Genomic DNA, 19,499 nt, shown 5'->3' with positions numbered 1-19,499 from the left:
TATGAAAATTATTCAAGCAACAAGACTACAAATATTACTTGTTTCAAATGTGGTAGAATAGGACATAAATCATACACATGCCTTATTAACAAATATGCAAACACAACTATAAAGAAAATATGGGTTCCAAAAGGAACCATTTTGACTAACCTAAAAGGACCCAAGAAAGCTTGGGTACCTAAGACAGAAACTTGACCTTTGCTTACAGGTGTGTCTAGCATCCCAAGGAGGAAACAGAAAATGGTATCTTGACAGTGGATGCTCGAGACACATGACTGGTGATGAATCACAATTCATCACACTTGATGCTAAGGATGGAGGGATGGTCACCTTTGGAGATAATGGCAAAGGAAAGATCATCGAAATAGGTAACATTGGTATTACTCCCTCCAAATACATTGAAAATATTTTGTTAGTTAAAGGTTTAAAGCATAACTTACTTAGCATTAGTCAATTTTGTGATAAAGGGTATAAAGTTATTTTTGAATCATCTGTTTGCATTGTGATTAGTCCTATTAACGATGACATTAAATTTATAGGACATAGGCATGGCAATGTTTATATGGTAGATTTGAATGATTTAGCCAAATTAGACATACAATGCCTAGTATCCTTGAATGCTAAAGTTAATGAGACTAGTTGGCTGTGGCATCGTAGACTTGCACATATCAGCATGCATTCTCTTTCAAAATTAATTAAGAAAGAATTAATTCTTGGTTTGCCAAAACTGAATTTTGAAAAGGATAGAATTTGTGATGCATGCCAATTAGGTAAACAAACTAGAGTTTCATTTAAATCCAAAAATACTGTTTCAACTTCTAGACCTTTAGAGCTCTTACATATGGACTTATTTGGACCAACTAGAACCACTAGTCTAGGAGGAAAATGGTATGGCTTTGTAATTATAGATGATTACTCTCGTTTTACTTGGATTTTCTTTTTGGCACACAAAAATGAAACTTTTCATATTTTCACTAAATTTCACCGAAAAGTCACTAATGAAAAAGGGTTTTCAATTCAAAATATAAGAAGTGATCATGGAACTGAATTTGAAAATCAAGACTTTGAAAATTTTTGTGATGAAAATGGAATTGGCCATAACTTCTCTGCTCCTAGGACACCCCAACAGAATGGGGTAGTTGAAAGAAAAAACAGAACTTTAGAAGAAATGGCCCGTACCATGCTTTGTGAAAGCAACTTTCCAAGATATTTTTGGGCGGAAGCAATTAACACAGCATGTTACATTTTAAATCGTGCTTTGATTAGACAATTTTTAAAGAAAACCCCCTATGAATTTTGGAAAGGAAGAAAACCAAATATTGCATATTTTCATGTTTTTGGTTGTCGATGTTTTGTATTAAATAATGGTAAAGAAAAACTTGATAAATTTGATGCAAAATCAGATGAAGCAATCTTTCTAGGTTACTCCTCCACTAGTAAAATATTTAGAGTTTTCAACAAAAGAACTCTAGTAGTTGAGGAGTCCATACATGTTGTTTTTGATGAATCTAACGATCTTCCTTCAAGGAAGAATGAGGGTGTTGATGATGCAGATCCACTAATAGAAGGTATGAAGGAGATCACTCTGAAAAATTCAGCAACTCCAGAAGACAAGGATCAAGAAGATGAACAAGATGAGAGAGGTGAAGAAATTCAAGAACAATCTCAAGGTACAAATGACCTACCCAAGGAATGGAGGTATGTTCACAACCACCCTAAGGAGTTAATTATTGGTGATCCTATGCATGGGGTAAAAACTCGTTCTTCACTTAGAGATGTAGTTAATCATTGTGCTTTTGTATCTCATCTTGAACCTAAAACTTTTGAAGAAGCTAAAAATGATCATAATTGGATTAATACAATGCAAGAGGAACTTAATCAATTTGAAAGAAATAATGTTTGGACCTTAGTATCAAGACCTAAAAATTATTCAATAATTGGCACAAAATGGGTCTTTAGAAACAAATTAGATGAGCATGGAAATGTAATTAGAAATAAAGCAAGACTGGTTGCTAAGGGATATAATCAAGAAGAAGGAATTGATTTTGATGAAACCTTTGCACCTGTTGCTAGATTAGAAGCTATTAGACTTCTACTTGCATATGCTTGCTTTATGAAATTCAAGTTATTTCAAATGGATGTTAAAAGTATATTTTTAAATGGATATATTGCTGAAGAAGTATATGTAGAACAACCCCCTGGATTTGAAAATCATGCTTTTCCTAATCATGTCTTTAGATTAAATAAAGCTTTATATGGAGTAAAACAAGCACCTAGAGCATGGTATGATAGGCTAAGCAAATTTCTACTAAATAATGGTTTTTCAAGAGGTAATGTAGATACAACCCTCTTTATTAAAAGAAATCAAAATGATATGCTAGTTATACAAATTTATGTTGATGACATAATTTTTGGGTCTACTAATGAATCCCTTTGTCAAGACTTTGCTAAGCTTATGCAGGGGGAGTTCGAGATGAGCATGATGGGAGAACTCACCTTCTTCCTCGGACTCCAAATCAAACAATCAAAAGAAGGAATCTCCATCACCCAAAGTAAGTACACCAAGGAACTACTCAAAAGATTTGGAACGGAGAACTGCAAATCAATTGGCACACCAATGAGTCCCTCATGTAAGCTTGACAAGGATGATGAAGGTAAATGTGTAGACTTAAAATACTATAGAGGTATGATTGGCTCATTATTATATTTAACTGCAAGTAGGCCTGATATCATATTTAGTGTTTGTTTATGTGCTAGATATCAATCTAATCCTAAAGAATCTCATTTGAATGCTGTTAAAAGAATCCTTAGATACTTAAATGGTACTCAAACTCTAGGGTTATGGTACTCTAAGGACTCACAAATTAATTTATTAGGATATTCAGATGCTGATTTTGCTGGATGTAAATTAGATAGAAAAAGTACAAGTGAAACTTGCCAATTTTTTGGAGTTAACCTAATCTCATGGTTTAGCAAGAACAAAATTCGGTGGCACTGTCTACGGCTGAGGTCGAATACATTGCAGCCGAAAGTTGTTGTGCTCAAATCTTGTGGATTAAGCAATAACTCGAAGACTTTAGAATCAAACTTAATGAAACACCAATAAGATGTGACAACACAAGTGCTATAAATCTATCTAAAAATTTAATTCAACACTCAAGATCCAAACATATTGAAATAAGACATCATTTTATAAGAGAACATGTTCAAAACAAAAATATAATTCTTAAATATGTTTGCACTGAAAATCAATTAGCTGATATCTTTACAAAGGCCCTTAGTGAGGATAGATTCTGTAAAATTAGGAGAAATCTAGGAATTCTAGATCCATATGCCTAAATTTTCTCAATTTCCAAGAATTGATGTCAAAAATTCTTAGAGCTCAATTTTCAACATCTATCTTGGTCTCAAAAGCTCAAATTTATCATTCTAAAAACTTATCTTTGAGTAAAACTCCTTCTCCCAAAATTTCAAATTTTTCTGGAATTTATTCACATTTTTTCTGAATTTCTGAACTTCATGAGTCGACCCCCATGAGTCGACTCAATGGCAAACTTGTTATTTCCTCAAACTTCCCACGGGCTCATTGTTTTTATACTGGATCCCTGTTCGTGAGACGACTCATCTTCTCATCTTCTTCCTTCCAAAAGCCGACTTCTCCAATTCCTTTTGCTCCAAATCCAAGGATTTATTTCGAGGCAATTCTCTCTCCTCCTCTCCACCAAAAATTGCCACCTTGGAAAGGGATTTTTTGTGCTTTCTCCCATTGTTTGGCTCGGTTGGAGCGTGCCCTAGCACTCCACCGTTCTTCCCAAATCCACTTCTTTTCTCCACCAAAATCACTCTTCACTCTCTTGTGATCCCTCCTCCACTCATTCACGTGTTCCTCCAAGTCTTCTAGTCTGCTACTGTAGTGAATATGGCTTCGAAGATGAAACTTCCCCAAAGAAAAAAGTCAGTCCGTGAGCCTGAAGAAATTATCCGAAAGAAAAGGCAAGCTGGTCAGTCTTCAACTGCTCCCACTCCAGCTTCAATATCTGCTCAAGGTCCCCCTCAATCCCTCCTAAGCCCCAGTAAGAATCCTCTTTCTGATAGAAAAGTCGAAACCGGAAAGAATATAGATTTTCGATTCTTTGAAAAAGAGGGCTTTACATTTGCAACTAAGATTAAAAATCAAGGATGGAAATTCTACTGCTCCCTTAAGGAAGTCACATACGTTGACCTAGTTAGAGAATTCTACCAGAATCTACATTATGGAAATGGGTCAGTGACTTCAACAGTCAAAGGGATTGATATTTGCTTGGATTCTAGTATTTTGGGAGAAATACTTCAGTTGCCTAGTGAAGGTTACTCTTATATGGAACTCCCAGGAAAAGAAGAGGAGATCAGAATTATTCTAGGAGAAACTTATTCAGAAAGTTTAAATAAGTTAGAAGCAAAGATTTTGTCCATTGAGATGAGGATCCTGCATCAGATGGTAACGAAGCTCTTCTTTCCTAGGAGTGGTAGGCATGATTTACTTTCCAGCAGAGATGTATGTATCATGTTTCATGTCATCACTCAGACCCCCCTGAACCTCCCTGCACTTATGATAGAGGCCATGAGAGAAACTTTGAACAGATCTAAGGCACACTTGCCTTATGGTATGGCCCTTACTAGAGTATTTAGGAGGTTTGGAGTTAGCTGTGAGGGGGAGGCTTCTACTAAGCTATCTCATGTGGACACTTTCAACCAACACACCCTGCACCGAATGGAATTTACAAAGACTGATGGTAGTTGGATCAAGGGCTCTGAAGAAAGAGCTGAGGAGAGAGCTGAGGAGAGAGCTGAAGACAGAACTGAAGACAGAGCTGAAGAAGAAGGTCCATCATCTCCTGTTCATGACTTCAGGGCAGCATCACCAAATATCCAGTTCATTCCTGATACAGAGGCTGGCCCTTCAGAGTTTACTAGGATGCCCACACCAGTGTATCAGCCAGAGAGCAGAGCACCTCATTCAGAGTTCAGACTGGCTGACGATCAGATCGAGCATATATCACAGCGTGTGGCTTCTTTGCTGTCTAGCCAGTGGAGCAGTACTTTTTTTGCACCAGGAGCCACCTCTTCTGATCAGACCATTACTCTCCACATCTCCACTGTATTTCAGATGATATCAGATCAGTCCATCCGGATCCAGCAGCTTGAGGACACAGTCTGGAGACTGACTGGCAGAGTTCTTGACTTGCAAGGGCAAGTCCTTGCTTTGGCCCATCCCAAGCCACAGGAGTCAACTATTGAGGTCACAGACCTCACTGCAGAGGCTGGCAGGCTCAGAGGAGCACTAGAAGGTGGATATGAGTTACTGAGGAAAGAGATCCGAGGATCGAGTGAGAATGCAACCACTCAGTTCACTGCTCTACTTCAGTCTGTTTCCAGAGCACTGAACGTACTTGATTCCATCAGACTCACCCTTTTTGTTCAGTCCTTAGCCTCTCAGCGTTCTCAGCCTCCCAGTTCATCTCGCTCTCCTGCTCGTGCCAGAGGCAGACGGGGTAGAGGACGCACTTCTGATCCATCAGCTTCTCATCCCATATCTGATGACTCCGATCCATGACTTCTCTTGATCATTACTAGATCCTAGGTGTTAGTGTCTTGTTCTAGGATCTGTATTTTGGGGCCATGTATTGACAATTAACTGGTTGACTTTTATATTAAGAACTATGTATTGAAACAATTATGGTTTTATGGTATCATCTTTTACTTATACCTTTTGTAATGATGACGATCATATTTTGGTTATATATATATTCTCCTTGTTGAAATATTATCTTCTCGTTGTTGTTGTTTGCTGTTAATAATTGCTGTATTAAGGGGGAGCAAACATCTGTGATAAACCCTAAAGGGGAAGAAATTAAAGAATGTTTCAGAAAAAGGAAGAGATAACCATGTTTGATGATGTCAAAAAGGGAGAGAAATTAAACAAAAAGGCAATCCAACATAAGCAAAACCATAAATTATGAGTAATTAAAGAAAAAAAAACCCATCAAAAGCAAAACTACAAATTATGAGAAATTAATGAATGAATTGAAAAATTTAAAGAACAATATCAAAAATACAATGCTAAGTACAATGCAAATAAGTAACTTTTAAATTACTTCTTTTCATATGCTCTGATTTACTTTAAAAATTTAAATATGCTCTGATATACTTCAAAATTCTAACTTGCTCTGATACATCTTTTAAAATTTTATTTACATTGATATATCTTAAGAAATTTAACTTACTCTGATACATCTTAAATTTTTTTTTAACTTGCTCTGATACATTATAAAATTTGCTCTGATACATTATAAAATTTTCTCTGATACATTTAAAAATTTTCTCTGATACATTGTAAAATTTTCTCTGATGCATTTAAAAATTTTCTCTGATACATTGTAAAATTTACTCTCATACATTATAAAATTTTCTCTGATACATTATAAAATTTTCTCTGATACATTGTAAAATTTTTTCTGATAACATTGTAAAATTATTTTTCTTGCTCTGATACATTGCAAAATTTATTTTTCTCTTGCTCTGATACATCTTAAACTCAAAATGATCTAATACACTTTTCAAATCAACTCTTAAACATGCTTTGGCATACATAATTATTTTTTTTATATCAAAAGCAATTAAAGCACATAAGTATTTTTTTTGCTCTGATGCTAAAACTAAAATCAAATGAGAATGAGCAAATTTTTAAAATACAGCTTGCTCTGATAACAAAAATAAGTTTTTCGCTCTAACACCAAAATCACATAATCCAATGAGCATATCTTCAAATCTTTAAGCAAATGGGCAAATTATTTTTGTATATTACCATTTATATCACATGCCAAAAGAATCATACTCTTTTCAAGCATATACACCTATAATGCATTTTTTTTTTTAATTTCACATAAATGCTTTTGTTCAAATATTTTGTCATCATCAAAAAGGGGGAGATTATTGCTCCTAGATTGATTTTGATGATTACAAAGCAGATTGAAGGGATACAAATATTTTAAATTGAAAAAGTCTTTATGCTCTTCAGGGGCAAAATTATAATTTTACTAAAATCCTGATTTGATAGTATCATTTGGTAGAACAAATGATTTGTAATCTATTGGTGAAAATTTCATTATTTTTGGGCTTATATTTTTGAAGTTATGAAGGTTTGAAGTGCATGAGTCGACTCATGAGTCAACTCATGGCACAATGAGCTGATTGGCACGCAAAAATTTCTCTTGGCACGCTGGATTTTTGGCTTGGCACGACCTGTGAGTCGACTCATGAATCGACCCACAAGGCATGAGTCGACTCATGAGTCGACCTCTGCTGATTTGGGCCAAAAAAAAATTCAGAAACCAAATCTCTGGTCTTTGTAACAGAAGTCGACTCATGAGTCGACTCCTGAAGCATGAGTCGACTCATGAGTCGACCCCTGCGACGGAAATCGTCCGCAACGGCTAGTTTTTTGCCCGTTTTAATTGCCTTTTATGCTCCCTAAAAATGCTCTAACGACTCTTTTTCTCCCTAATATGTTTTCTCTTATTTCTTAAGGCTATAAAAGGTTTCAAATGGTGAAAGAAATTGCGAAGATAAAACATATATACAAGAGGATCCAAAATCTACACGAAAAAGCCTGAGATCAACGAAATACTCAAAAGAAAAAGAGAGAGGATCCACAATATACATGAGAGATTGTGAAAGAGAAAAGCAAGAGCATTCAAAGAGAAGATTTTTCAAGCCTATTGTTCAACCTTGGTCAAGAGATCTTTCAAAGCCTTCAAGAAGTCTTCAATCAAAGTTCACCTTCTCCTCAAGCATTCATTCAACTTTTCATCCACCTTGAGGAAATCCAAAAAGAGATTCTTCATTTGAGTAAAGTATTTTTATTATTATATTCGCTCATTTAAGGAGCTATTATTGTACTTATTTGTGCTCTAAACTGTCTTACTCTTTGTGAGTAATTATCTTGTTTTTGGAGGGTTTCCAAAACAAAGGAAGGTTGATCCGAACCTGAAATCGGAGTATTTTGGGTTAGCTTGTACCCGAAAAATAAGTGGACTAGCTTGGAATAGCTAGTGTCGGAGTTTTCGACGTTTTGTATTCGGATTGAATACAAGTATAGTGGATTGAAATTTCCAAGTAGGAGCTTGGGGAGTGGATGTAGGTGCAAGGTTGGCACCGAACCACTATAAATCCTTATGTTTGTGGTGTGCTTTATTGTTTCTCTTTATTTCTTTATTATATCCTTGCATTCTTGCTTTAGAAAATTAATCTTGATTTAAAGTCTTTCTTCTCATTCATCAAGCTTTTAACAAATACCTTTCATAAGTAATTAGTTGAGTTTAAAATATTTAAAAACCCAATTCACCCCCCCTCTTGGGTTGTATAGCTGGGCAACAGTAACCAAAAAAAAAGACTTTGAAAATCTACATCAGTAAAAACAAAACTCCAGGAATAGTCTACATCGGAAAAGAATAACTTTGGATCAGCAACCAAACTTAGAAAGATATCCAACAATAACTATGGGCTTTCGCCTGACAGGGTAACCTTAACAAAGCAAGGTCTAAAAAAAAAACCCCGATGAACGACGAGTTTGGATGCCTATCGATGCCCACAACTTGGTGAAATCCAAGCCTAAGTCTACTTGTTGAATAGCTTTGAAAAAGATGTCAGAATAAAGATGACCCTGAATTGACTCCAAGTAAGCATACATTTGACAAGAGTTCATTTCATTTTAGTGAGAAGGTTTCATTACAAAAAATGAATACAAAAGAAACTACAAAAAAACAAAGCAAAATGGGAACAAGGCATGGAGGCTCAAAACTCCTTCGAAGAAACTTCAACATCCATAGTTGGTTCTATTGGCAGATCCAGAACGATAACTGGCTCAATGACAAAGTGTTCGGCCATAGCGGGCTCGATCGGCTCTTTGGTCAGTGGTTGATCTTCTTCACCGATCTCTACTGCGAGATCCAGTCGATTGATGTCAACCCCAGAAAAGAGATACACCACCAAAGCCTTACAGGCATTGAAACCATATCTGAAAGCTGCCAAAGAGGCCTTAGTGACCTCGTCCTTGAACTCCTCGGAGCCTTGTAACCCCAGAAAAGAGATGCGCCACCAAAGCCTTACAGGCATTGAAACCATATCCGAAAGCTGCCAAAGAGGCCTTAGTGACCTCATCCTTGAACTCCTCGGAGCCTTGTACTCGACAACTTTCGACTTGACCTTGGTGACTGCCTCTGCGATTACCTTTGCCTTGTCAACTTCTGCCCAAGATCCTACCTATGCGGCCTTATCCTCGATGGCCTTCAATATGGCCTCCTCGAGCCGCAAGTTCTCTTCAAGCTTGACAATCTTCTTCAGGCACGTCTCCACTAGCCCATGCTCGATGGCAAGGAAGCCTTCGAGCTGCATGTTCTGATCCTTGGTGACCTGGAGCTCAGACCTGGTCTAAGAAGCATCTACCTTCGAGACCTTATTACTAGCCTCCACCACTTGGAGATCCCCCTTGAGCTTTCTTCTCACTCAGGTGATGCCGACGATTGCCTCGCCAAAATGGGCTATGTCATGTATTAGCTGAGAGAGAAAATCAAAGTTAGAATATCACAAATATAAGTAAAAGAATCAGCTAAGTCAAGAGCCTACCAATAGGAGATCTCCATACGAAGTAGATAGCACCTTGTCCATGGGCCGAGCTCTCGTCTCATCCCAGTCAGCTGGTAGTAGCATCAACTTGACCACCTCAGGGGCGAGCTGCTGATTGCGAAGAGCCAATTCATCCCTCCTAAACCTCCTCATCATAGTGACATACTCCCCAATCACCGATAAGGAAAGCCCACTGCTTGCCACACTGCAAGGGCTGAAGCAATACGAGATACTAGAAACAAGTCGGATTGAATCGATGATGAGATTCGAGGAGGGGAAGGCGGAATCGCTACTTGAGCAGGCTTCGAAGCGGCTAAGGGAATTGCCCTTAGGGGCAGAGCAATGATGGCCCGCTGTGTGTTGTCGACCTCTACAGGGTCTATGCTGGAGGTCTCGATCGATCTACTAAAGACTAATGGAGCTAGTGGTGCTAGAGCTAAGGAAGTCGTTGGTTTCATCTTTTTCCTCAATGAATCTTCTCCCAAATCGTTGCTCAACCTCTTCTTTAAGAAAGCCGCCTTAATCAACCCAAGGTCAGGCCTCATCGGTGCGAAACCAAGAATCAAAGTTAATGTAGAAGGCCAAAGAAAAATAAAGTAAATCAAGAAAGAAAAAGACTTGAACATACCTCGAGAAAGAATCAGACTAATATCGGTATCATAGAGTATCTGCTCAGCCATTAGTTCGCTCAACTTCGACACCTTGATGTTAAGCAACTTGTGATAATTCTCCTTATCCTTAGAGAGGATTGACTTCTCCTTATTTGGGAAAAGCCAAAGATTACTCTAGATCCAACTGAAGCTCCAAGGAACGTCTGAAGAAATAAAAAAGAATCGATCTTTTCAATCATGAATGGAAGAAGAAAGGTCGATGATGAACTTACTCTGATATCGAGGACTTAAGTAACACCACCCTCTCTCGTGAGGATGTTTCTTCAAAGTGAATGACACTCTAAAGAGCAAAGTTCTTAGTTGGATGCGAAGCTAATCGCACATGATAATGAAAAAAGTGATCACCCGATTGAAAATCAGAGTGATCTAGGTCAGAAAAACTCTAAAAAAGTTAAGAATATTAGAAGCAAAAAGATAGAAGACAATCAAAGAGCTTGGAGAGTCTTCTCGTACATAGAAACTTGACCTTCGGAGCATTGAAAACTCAATCTTCCCTGCTTAGGACTTCGAGTTGATAAGGAGAAGGAATAAAATACTAAAATTGAAACCTTCAAAGATCAGCCTTAATGATGGATAACTTTCACCTCAATCTTCATCATCGGAAGATATTTTGAAATAAAAGGAGTTGAAGGAAACAAACGAAGAAGAAGATAGAAAAAAAAAAGAAAGAAAATCGACAAAAATAGAGGAAAAGATAAGAAAATCAACCAAAAAATGGGGGGCTTGATTGAAAGAATGCCACCAGTGCCGAAGAAAGGAACGGACCACATGACAGTGGAAATACCTCCAATGGACTGGAAGCTGGGACATTGGGAGCGGACTGTGACTGGAAAAGATGGAAAAAGATGGGAGAGCAGACCTTTATATGCCAATTGTTGATGGTCCAGATCGGCCTCCCAGGCCATCAGATGTCGATCGTGTGGCACAAATCAAAACCATTCGACCAGACGACTCCTTGACGTACCATCATTCTGATCCGGCAACGCAAGTCGATCCACGTGAAATGGTGCTGGGCCAATCAACTTGGGGTAGATGGCAGTCTTCTGACTGGCCAGACTATAACCACCGAATCTCGATCTTTGAGATCGAAATAATGACCCTCCTCGATTTGCCCATCCCTCATAAATACATCAGGATCCATGAAGCGCTGAATCTTCCTTAATAATTAAGACACGATTCACAAAACAACTTGTCAAATCGATGCTGCATTTCATCAAGCAACATGATGGTCTACTAGAGATCAAGTATTTTGAATTCACCAGCTCGAACATGTGCCAAGAACATATTTCGAAGACTACTACTTCCTTCATTCAAGACAAATATCTCGAACTTAAAAGTTGGAGGCAAATGTTATGGGATCATACTACCTCGGCTACTATCCTCGGATCTAATCCTCAAACATAATCTTCAGATCAGCTGAAGTACCGAAGTAGATTCCAAATGACAAACATCATCTAAATATCTTAACAACTTCATCAAACTTGATCCTTAGCCACTTGCCGCAGGACATCGACACGCCATCGATGGCTACGACCAACAACTCACCAAAACTATCATAAGAGAGCCAATAGGGAATAATCCCGACCCTCCGGATCGATTGCCAGCCAACCTTAAGGTCGAGATATTATCGACCGCATAGAGTGACTTTCCGCATCCGACACCGATGAGGACACATCCGGACCGAGGCCTCGGTGGTGTGCCAACCTCAAGTTACTGGTCTATTCAGTCACGTGGATCACCATCAAAAATCTTCATTAGAACGTAGCCACTATCCATAATTAACAACCTCCAATTTGTAGATCATAACAACCTAACAAATCACAATCTTGACAAATCGTAACCTAGCCTAACGGCCTACATCACCACCTCTATATAAAGAGGTAAGAAGGGGACAGTCGAAGTAAGCTAGATTAAGGAGAAAAAATACTCTCATACTTTTGCCCACTCATCTTTCTCTTTTTTACTACTGTTCTCAAATGCCGGCTGACTTAAATATCAGGAGAATCCCCTACCAAGCCATCCCGATGAGTATGGACTTTTTTACAGCTCTTTGTCATGATTTCGATGCTCGGACCATCCTGTATCCTCGGCCACATAAGCATCCTCCGAAGCCTTCATGCAATAGTAGCAAATCCAAATTTATAAGAGATGGATGGGTGGTTTAATTTTGTTAGCCAAAAAAATTTTAAAAAAAAAATTCTTTCCATTTAACACCAACCTTGCCTATAAAATAGGGTGCAGACTGCAATAGCTTGCACAACTAATAAAAACTTCACTCACCCACATTTTGTTAAACAATCATCTTGTACCATGTTGTGATTTGTAGTTGTACTGTTAACATAGCATCTAAAAAATTTTCCCTGTTATATATGTAAAAAAATATTTCCCTGCAAAATATAGCATCAAAAATAAAGCTAGCAATGCCTAAAAGCAAGAAATTTAAGTACCGTGAGAGGGATGATAGGGTCATAAGTTTGTGCCGTACAAATACTATGATAGCCCAATATGGTTGAAGATTTTTTCTTGTTATTCATATTTTTTGATAAAGGCCATCCCATGTCAGTTTTCATAGGTCTATTTCTCTTATTTTTCTAGCTTAGAATAAGAACTAAATTAAGTGAATTAAATATTTTGAAGGAGCGTAGAAACTAAAGTTGAATGGAGAAATTAAGGTAAAAACGTCAACGAAACGGAGAAGCATGGACAAATGGCACTTGGGGATCTGAGTTTAATATGCAAGCTATTCATGTATTATCTATTAAGACATAATTGTTATGTATGATGCGTGCGATTTACCTAATCCTCCAATCTAGTTAAAATTTTATTTATTATATATATAATGCAATATGTAAATATATACTCGCAGTTTTGGAAGCTTTCACCATCTCTCCTTTAAAGTAAATATTAAACCAAACGGAATATCTTCATTGAATATAAGAATAGAGCATAGAGCATGCACGGTGGAGCCTTGTGGATGGGAAACACAGATCCTCGGGAGCAGAGTGATGCGCCAGAGTCCATACGACAGATAAAAAAATTAAGTACTTTCGCCTCATCTTCTTTTCCCTTCTTCTGTTCTTCATCTAACCTCTCTCTCTCTCTCTCTCGCTCTATATGCTTTCACTTGTTTCATTTGCTCAACGAAAGAGGTTAAGCCCATCTGTAATCTTCCCTTCTTTTCTTGGAAATATCTAAATTACTTCAACGCAAAATAATGGGGAGGACGAAATAAATATCACAAAATTCTGATAGTTTGCCATATTCATGTGAATATATATGATCCCAAGGTGCTTATATAGCTACAAAATAAAGAAAATATGTGACGCATGCCATCTCGAGTAATTAGTTGATTGGTAAGTGTATGTATGTATATATATATATATATATATATATCGCGATGTTAGGAAATCGCTTTCAGACGTCACGTGATGGCTCAAGAGTTAACAGATACTCTTGTTGCTGCTGCAAGAGAACACAAAGACAGCGAGGAACATATATGGTAGCTAGGAAAAGATCAAGGAATATCAAAACGTGGGGATCCATGCATGACAGCGGCATATCTGCCAATATGTAGAAATTAACTTACGACGCACAGCAAAGAGAGAGGAGGAAAACCATAAACGACAGCTTTTGGACACGCTGAAAAGCTGCGCTTAACGCAACGCGCTTATTACACACACGCGCTTATTCAGAACACAGTCACCATGATCGATCGTTATCATCATTTCTGAGCCACCATAGCAATCTTCCTGATGCTGGGCTCTCCTGCAGCAGCATTCGCCACGGTGGAATTCTGGATCTGCCGGGTTATAATGACGCCAGGGGATCCTACAGTGTGTGTGCCGGTGGCCCAAAGCGCCGGGCCATAAACCACCACATTCCGATCTCGTTGGAGGATACAGACATAGTTGCCTGGATTCCCTCCAGTGTTGCTCGCCCACAGAGGGGTGTTGCCGTTGCCGTAGACCACAAGGTTCCCATCCGACTGCATCCTGAGGAAGCAGTTGGAGCCCTTGCCATACGTGCCAGAAGCCCAAACGGCACGCCCACTGTCGTATAGGACCAGATTGCAGTCCGTCTGCATGGGGAAAGTATAAGGTCCCCAACTGAGCTGCTGGCCCGGGTAGAGGGTGTCACCCGAGTACAAGATATTATCGGCCACGCAAGATGGCCAGAGAAGGCCGAAGATGGCCGAAAGGATTACAAGGGTGGCGAGGGCCGAGGTTGGAGTTGCCATTGTCTCTCCGAGAGGTTCTGCATTGGCCTTGCCTTGAGGTCTATTTATAGATGGATGGAGGAGCTAGGGTGTTGGAGTAATTTAAGGCATCGGTTAATTATTATTATTATTATTATTATTATTATTATTATTATTATTATTATTATTATTATTATTATTATTATTATTATTATTATTATTATTATTTACTTTTTTTTTTTTTTACCTTTTTTATTCTTAGCACTGACGCGTGTTAGTTATATACGTTAAGCCTTAATTAGACTCAATAGAACTTGATTTGTCGTTAATGAGCATCACAATTCCACACGCAGCATGAGGAAGTGGTTTGGTGCTGGGATGGTGCTTTCTTTTTTGTTGTCGTCGTCGCTTCTTTGGCGCGAGAAGGTTGAAAGTGGTCCTCTCGTCCCTTCTTAGGAAGGCCTCCTCTTCCAAATGAGGGGTGCTAATCTTTATCTTTTTATCCTACGCCATCCATCTCAGGGGCTGACGCCAAATAAAATAAGATCTCCAGCTCCTGTCCAGCTGGCAGATAATGATAGTTTACTCGCAAAATATGGTGGTATGAGGTGGAATTAATTCAATTTCGGGCCCATGGCAGAACAAATTATTATACGTGGTTGAGGTTCATTTTCTACGGATTGGACGGATCTCGTGGTTTGAAGTACATCAAATCGATCGAACAATACAAATGCCAACTTAGCTTCAACATTACTCTCATAAAGAGCGAGAAGAGTGGAACTAGTCTGGCCAAATTTTAAGAGTGACGGCTTCTTTCTTCTCCTCGCCACCTTTTCACAGGTTCTCTGGATCATCTACCCCGCAGCCCTCAGCCGCCGTCCAAATTTCTTGAACGGCCTCCTGCCCACGACAATGATGAAATCATCATGCCCGAATCATCCAGTCAACATGCCTCAAATTTTGGAAGCGGCCTTAGCTGCAGTAACGGGCCCGCGCCCATGGGCCTGAAATTCCCGTTAGTTTAACTTAAATTGTGGAACATTTTAGCTCAACAAGTTAGTATACATAAGACCGATAAATATTCATCGACACTCGATTCCACATTGTTTTGGTAAAAGGTTAAAAAAAACAAAAGAAAGTTAAAAATGAGAAGCAAACAAACAAACAAAAAAATCTCGTGGGACTGTACCATGGGATGGGGTTGGATGGATAATGGGAAGCCAGGATTTGATGCGGAATCCAAAAAAAAAAAAAAAAAAAGAAAAGCTCGAGGAAGGCGTGGAGCAACCAACAAAAACGAACAAAAATCATATGGGGCGGCACTATAAAATATCATATGGAACGGCCTTCACAGTGTGCCACATTATGAAGCCCGCCCCATATGATATTTTATAGTGCCCGCCCCATATGATTTTTGTTCAATAAAAACACACTAATTATTAGATAACATTGTCCCCGATCCTAACTTGTCGGCATGCTTTAGAGGCCATCTTCTCAAATGATTCTTCCGTTGAAGCGAACATGTGGAGATCATACACTGCCTGTCTGCTTTCGATTTTGTGGAAAGCGAGAAATGAAGAGATCTTTCAAAACCAATTGCAAGGCACTGGCAACATTATTATTTTGTGTGTGTGTGTATGTACGTACGTACGTACGAAGGTATGAATGTATGTACGTGTGTATGTATGTACATGTAGGTGTCTAATTCTCTATTTCCTTACATATTGGTTAGGGAAGACAACATTATTTTCTATTTCTTTATTTTTGCTCGGGATCAACAAGCTGACTCTTCTAACCCAATACCGACACGGCGAGGGGAACCAAGAAGGCCGAGAGTCCTAACAGTGGCAGCCAACAACCAAGCTTGGTAATGCCAGCGAGTGCCCACTGAATAATGTAAGTAGTCTATTAGTTCTTCCACCTCAAGGGAATCTACTGCCACATGCAATCATGTAAATGAAGAATCGCGGATAGTTTGACAACCTTGGGGTGATCAAGGAAAATCAGATCTCTCGCTTGGCTACGAACAGGAGGCTGCTAGGAAGTGTCCTAATCATCTGAAATGCTGTACAACCATCATAAATAGGAGTGAAAATGGACTGTTTAATATCCGTTCAAATCTATTTTTTATCTGAATCTATATATATGGATAAAAACTTAAGTATATGACCAATACCCATATTAATTTATATTCATTTTCATATTCATAACATCAAAGAAAAATGAATATAAATATGCATAAACAACTATAAGATTCACATCTGAATATCTAATTATATTTATTATCCTATTTAATTTTACATAGCACTTATGAACATTTAAGAAAAATTAAGTGACCATATTAACATCCTATTAATTTGATTTTCATTTCACTTGATAATGTTTTCGATTTTATGGTTATAAAGTTTATGATCTGACTTATATTTTATTTATATCCATACTTCCGCTATCCAATTTGTATCTGTATCAATTTAAGCTAAATATGGATATCTATATTTTTTAAATAAAATAAATATGTATATGGATATACTGGTATCTAATTCGTATTCAATATGATTTCGACCCTAATCATAAAGCCTTCATATCATCGAGTGAGTGGGAGGTTCACTAATATGGATTCCTAGTTGGCACTAGGAGAATGCTAGATTGCATCTTTCCTCATTGAAGGACATCAAACCCAATGGCCAGAAGGATATCAAAATAGAGTGCATGAAGCCTAAGAAGTCTTTAAAAGAACAAGCTCAATTACGATAAGGTATTTTTTGAATAAACTAATATGGGACCAACCTCCTACTAAACAAGTTCCCACATGCTCTCTTCTTTAAGCCCTACTCTTAAGAGGCTAAGGATTCATAATCCAATCAAGTCTAATCATAAATACAATGATCAGCTTATTATGAATCCAAAAAGATCCATGCAACAGTATCCTCGAGGCCACATAAGCCATTAGATCGAGTTCACTGATATCATTTGTAACAACCTATGACCTTGCCCAAAATGTATAGCTAAAAGATGTTTGAGTTTGTTTGCCCATTATATGCCAATTTAAGCCTAGATGAGGGTCCTCCTAGACTTCACAAGCCATGGAACCAAGTCCACCCTGATATATTTTGTAACAACAATATCTGACTTTATCCAACAAATCTATTCAAAAAATATTATTTGAGTTTTTTAATCTTTTATAAGTACCTAAAATCTCTTCAGCGCATGATCTATGTCAACACATCTATACAAACTCTCAACATATGTATAATATGTGTATATATTGTAATAATGAATGGTCTTTTGATACAAATACTTCTTGTTTGGCCTTGAATGCGAATACTTCTATTTTATCGGCATGATTGAAAGTACTCATGATTTGATCTTGATCTTAAATGCTTGCTAATAGTTCTGAATTGAATGGCTTTGGTAGAATGAGAATTTTCAAGTTGGTGGAAACTCTAAATATGATTGTATAATGCATGGAAATGGTGGTGTTTTATCTTCATAATATTGAGAATAATAGGTTGTTACAAATGATATCAAAACAAACTTGGTCCATAACCTGCATGGACTAAGGATACACCAACACAAGTTATTTGGAACTAACTACGAGCTGATCTTAGTGTTGGTGATTCTAATTGATTAGATTTGGACCCTTAGCATAATCCAAAGGTTTTAATGGGGAGAGTTTGTGATAGCCTGTGCTGATATATATTTCATCCCACTTCAATTAAGCATTGAGAAAATCTTGGATATTTATACGGAACCAAAGAATGACTAGTCTTTTTGTGAGATCCTAGCTAGGACATTATCTCACCCTTACCATCCCCATCATTTTCCAAGTGACCATAGAATTTTTCCAATGATGGGTTTCCAAAGCAGTTCCTGTGACGATGGCCAATTAGCTCACAGCATTCTGGTTATGTTCAAGGTCCATTTTGAAGGACACAAGCATAGTTGCCTACGATTCATTCAGCGTTACATATCAATCTTTTTGCACTAGGAACAAATAGTCGTCCCACACCAGCCATGCATGGAGTCCCCGCAGCAATCAAGCAGGCAAAGGGCACAAAGCTTGATCCAAAGCCATGCATGATGGCACGAGAAGCCAAAGATGGCTAGAATAATAACAAATATAGCGAGAGCGATTGCCAACTCCAGCGCGAAGTCTCATACAAAAGTCTCCCACCAAGCAGCTCACTATAAATTAAAACATGGTTAAAAAGCAGATGATGATCATCTTCCGTCAGCACCATCAAGTTGGAACTGCATTCCAACGAAATCTCCTGGCTGCTAATTAGATGAGTGTACTTTGCCACTTACAACTTGGAGATGATACATGGTTTTGCTATGCATTGCTATGTAAACAATAGTTAAATGAATCTAAATATGCTAACATATACCATGTATCATATACATTTAGTTGGTAGCATTTTTCTTTATTATGTAAAGTCAAACTGTTGAGCAATGTAAATCCGCTCTTTGCAGAGTAGCAAAATGAAATAAATGAAAGCAAGTTGGAGTGAGTGCAGGAAACCTCCTTTTTCTTATATAAAAAGATATAGTAGTTCATCTTTACAGATTTACAAGAATTGAGAATGATTCATGAACATGAGGAAGATGTTGAAGCGACAAACTTGAAATGCAGGATTTATTGTGCCTTTTTTTTTTTTTCCCAGCTGGTGTTGAACTCTCTCTCTCTCATGCTGATTATCATAAATTCAACAAGCTTACATTCTTACATCTTGGACCAAAAAATCTTCCGTCAATAATAACAAGCGAGATGACGTTGAGAATCAAACTGAAGACTAGACAATGCATTATAGTTCCAGAAATCTTGCATCCCAATTTGGAGGGCTGCAAGCCAGAGGTCAACAACAACGTGCAAAGCGTCCTTATTGCCCTAAGACTTGTCAAAAAGCAGTTGCAATATTCCATGGGGAGAAGAACTGATCGTTGCTCTCCCAAAGAGGTATACGGCCGGT

At 38.0% G+C, this 19,499-nt stretch overlaps 1 protein-coding gene across 1 annotated transcript; it reads right to left on the bottom strand.

The window, feature by feature from the left end:
* Nucleotides 1–13,834: 13,834 nt before the first annotated feature.
* Nucleotides 13,835–14,601, bottom strand: LOC140857727 (mannose-specific lectin-like). The gene has a single exon (XM_073256920.1). The coding sequence runs from the start codon at nucleotides 14,569–14,571 to the stop codon at nucleotides 14,056–14,058; it is 516 nt and encodes a 171-aa protein (XP_073113021.1). The 5' UTR covers nucleotides 14,572–14,601; the 3' UTR covers nucleotides 13,835–14,055.
* Between the last annotated feature and the right edge of the window lie 4,898 nt (nucleotides 14,602–19,499).

The sequence above is a fragment of the Elaeis guineensis genome, chromosome 5, assembly GCF_000442705.2.
Source record: "Elaeis guineensis isolate ETL-2024a chromosome 5, EG11, whole genome shotgun sequence".
Taxonomy (NCBI): Eukaryota; Viridiplantae; Streptophyta; class Magnoliopsida; order Arecales; family Arecaceae; genus Elaeis; species Elaeis guineensis.
The sequence above is the reverse complement of the archived record's forward strand: the minus strand, read 5'-3'. Positions and strand labels throughout refer to the sequence as shown.

Excerpts from the sequence above, each read along its gene's own strand:
- LOC140857727 (XM_073256920.1), bottom strand. The coding sequence starts at position 14,571 with ATGGCAACTCCAACCTCGGCCCTCGCCACCCTTGTAATCCTTTCGGCC.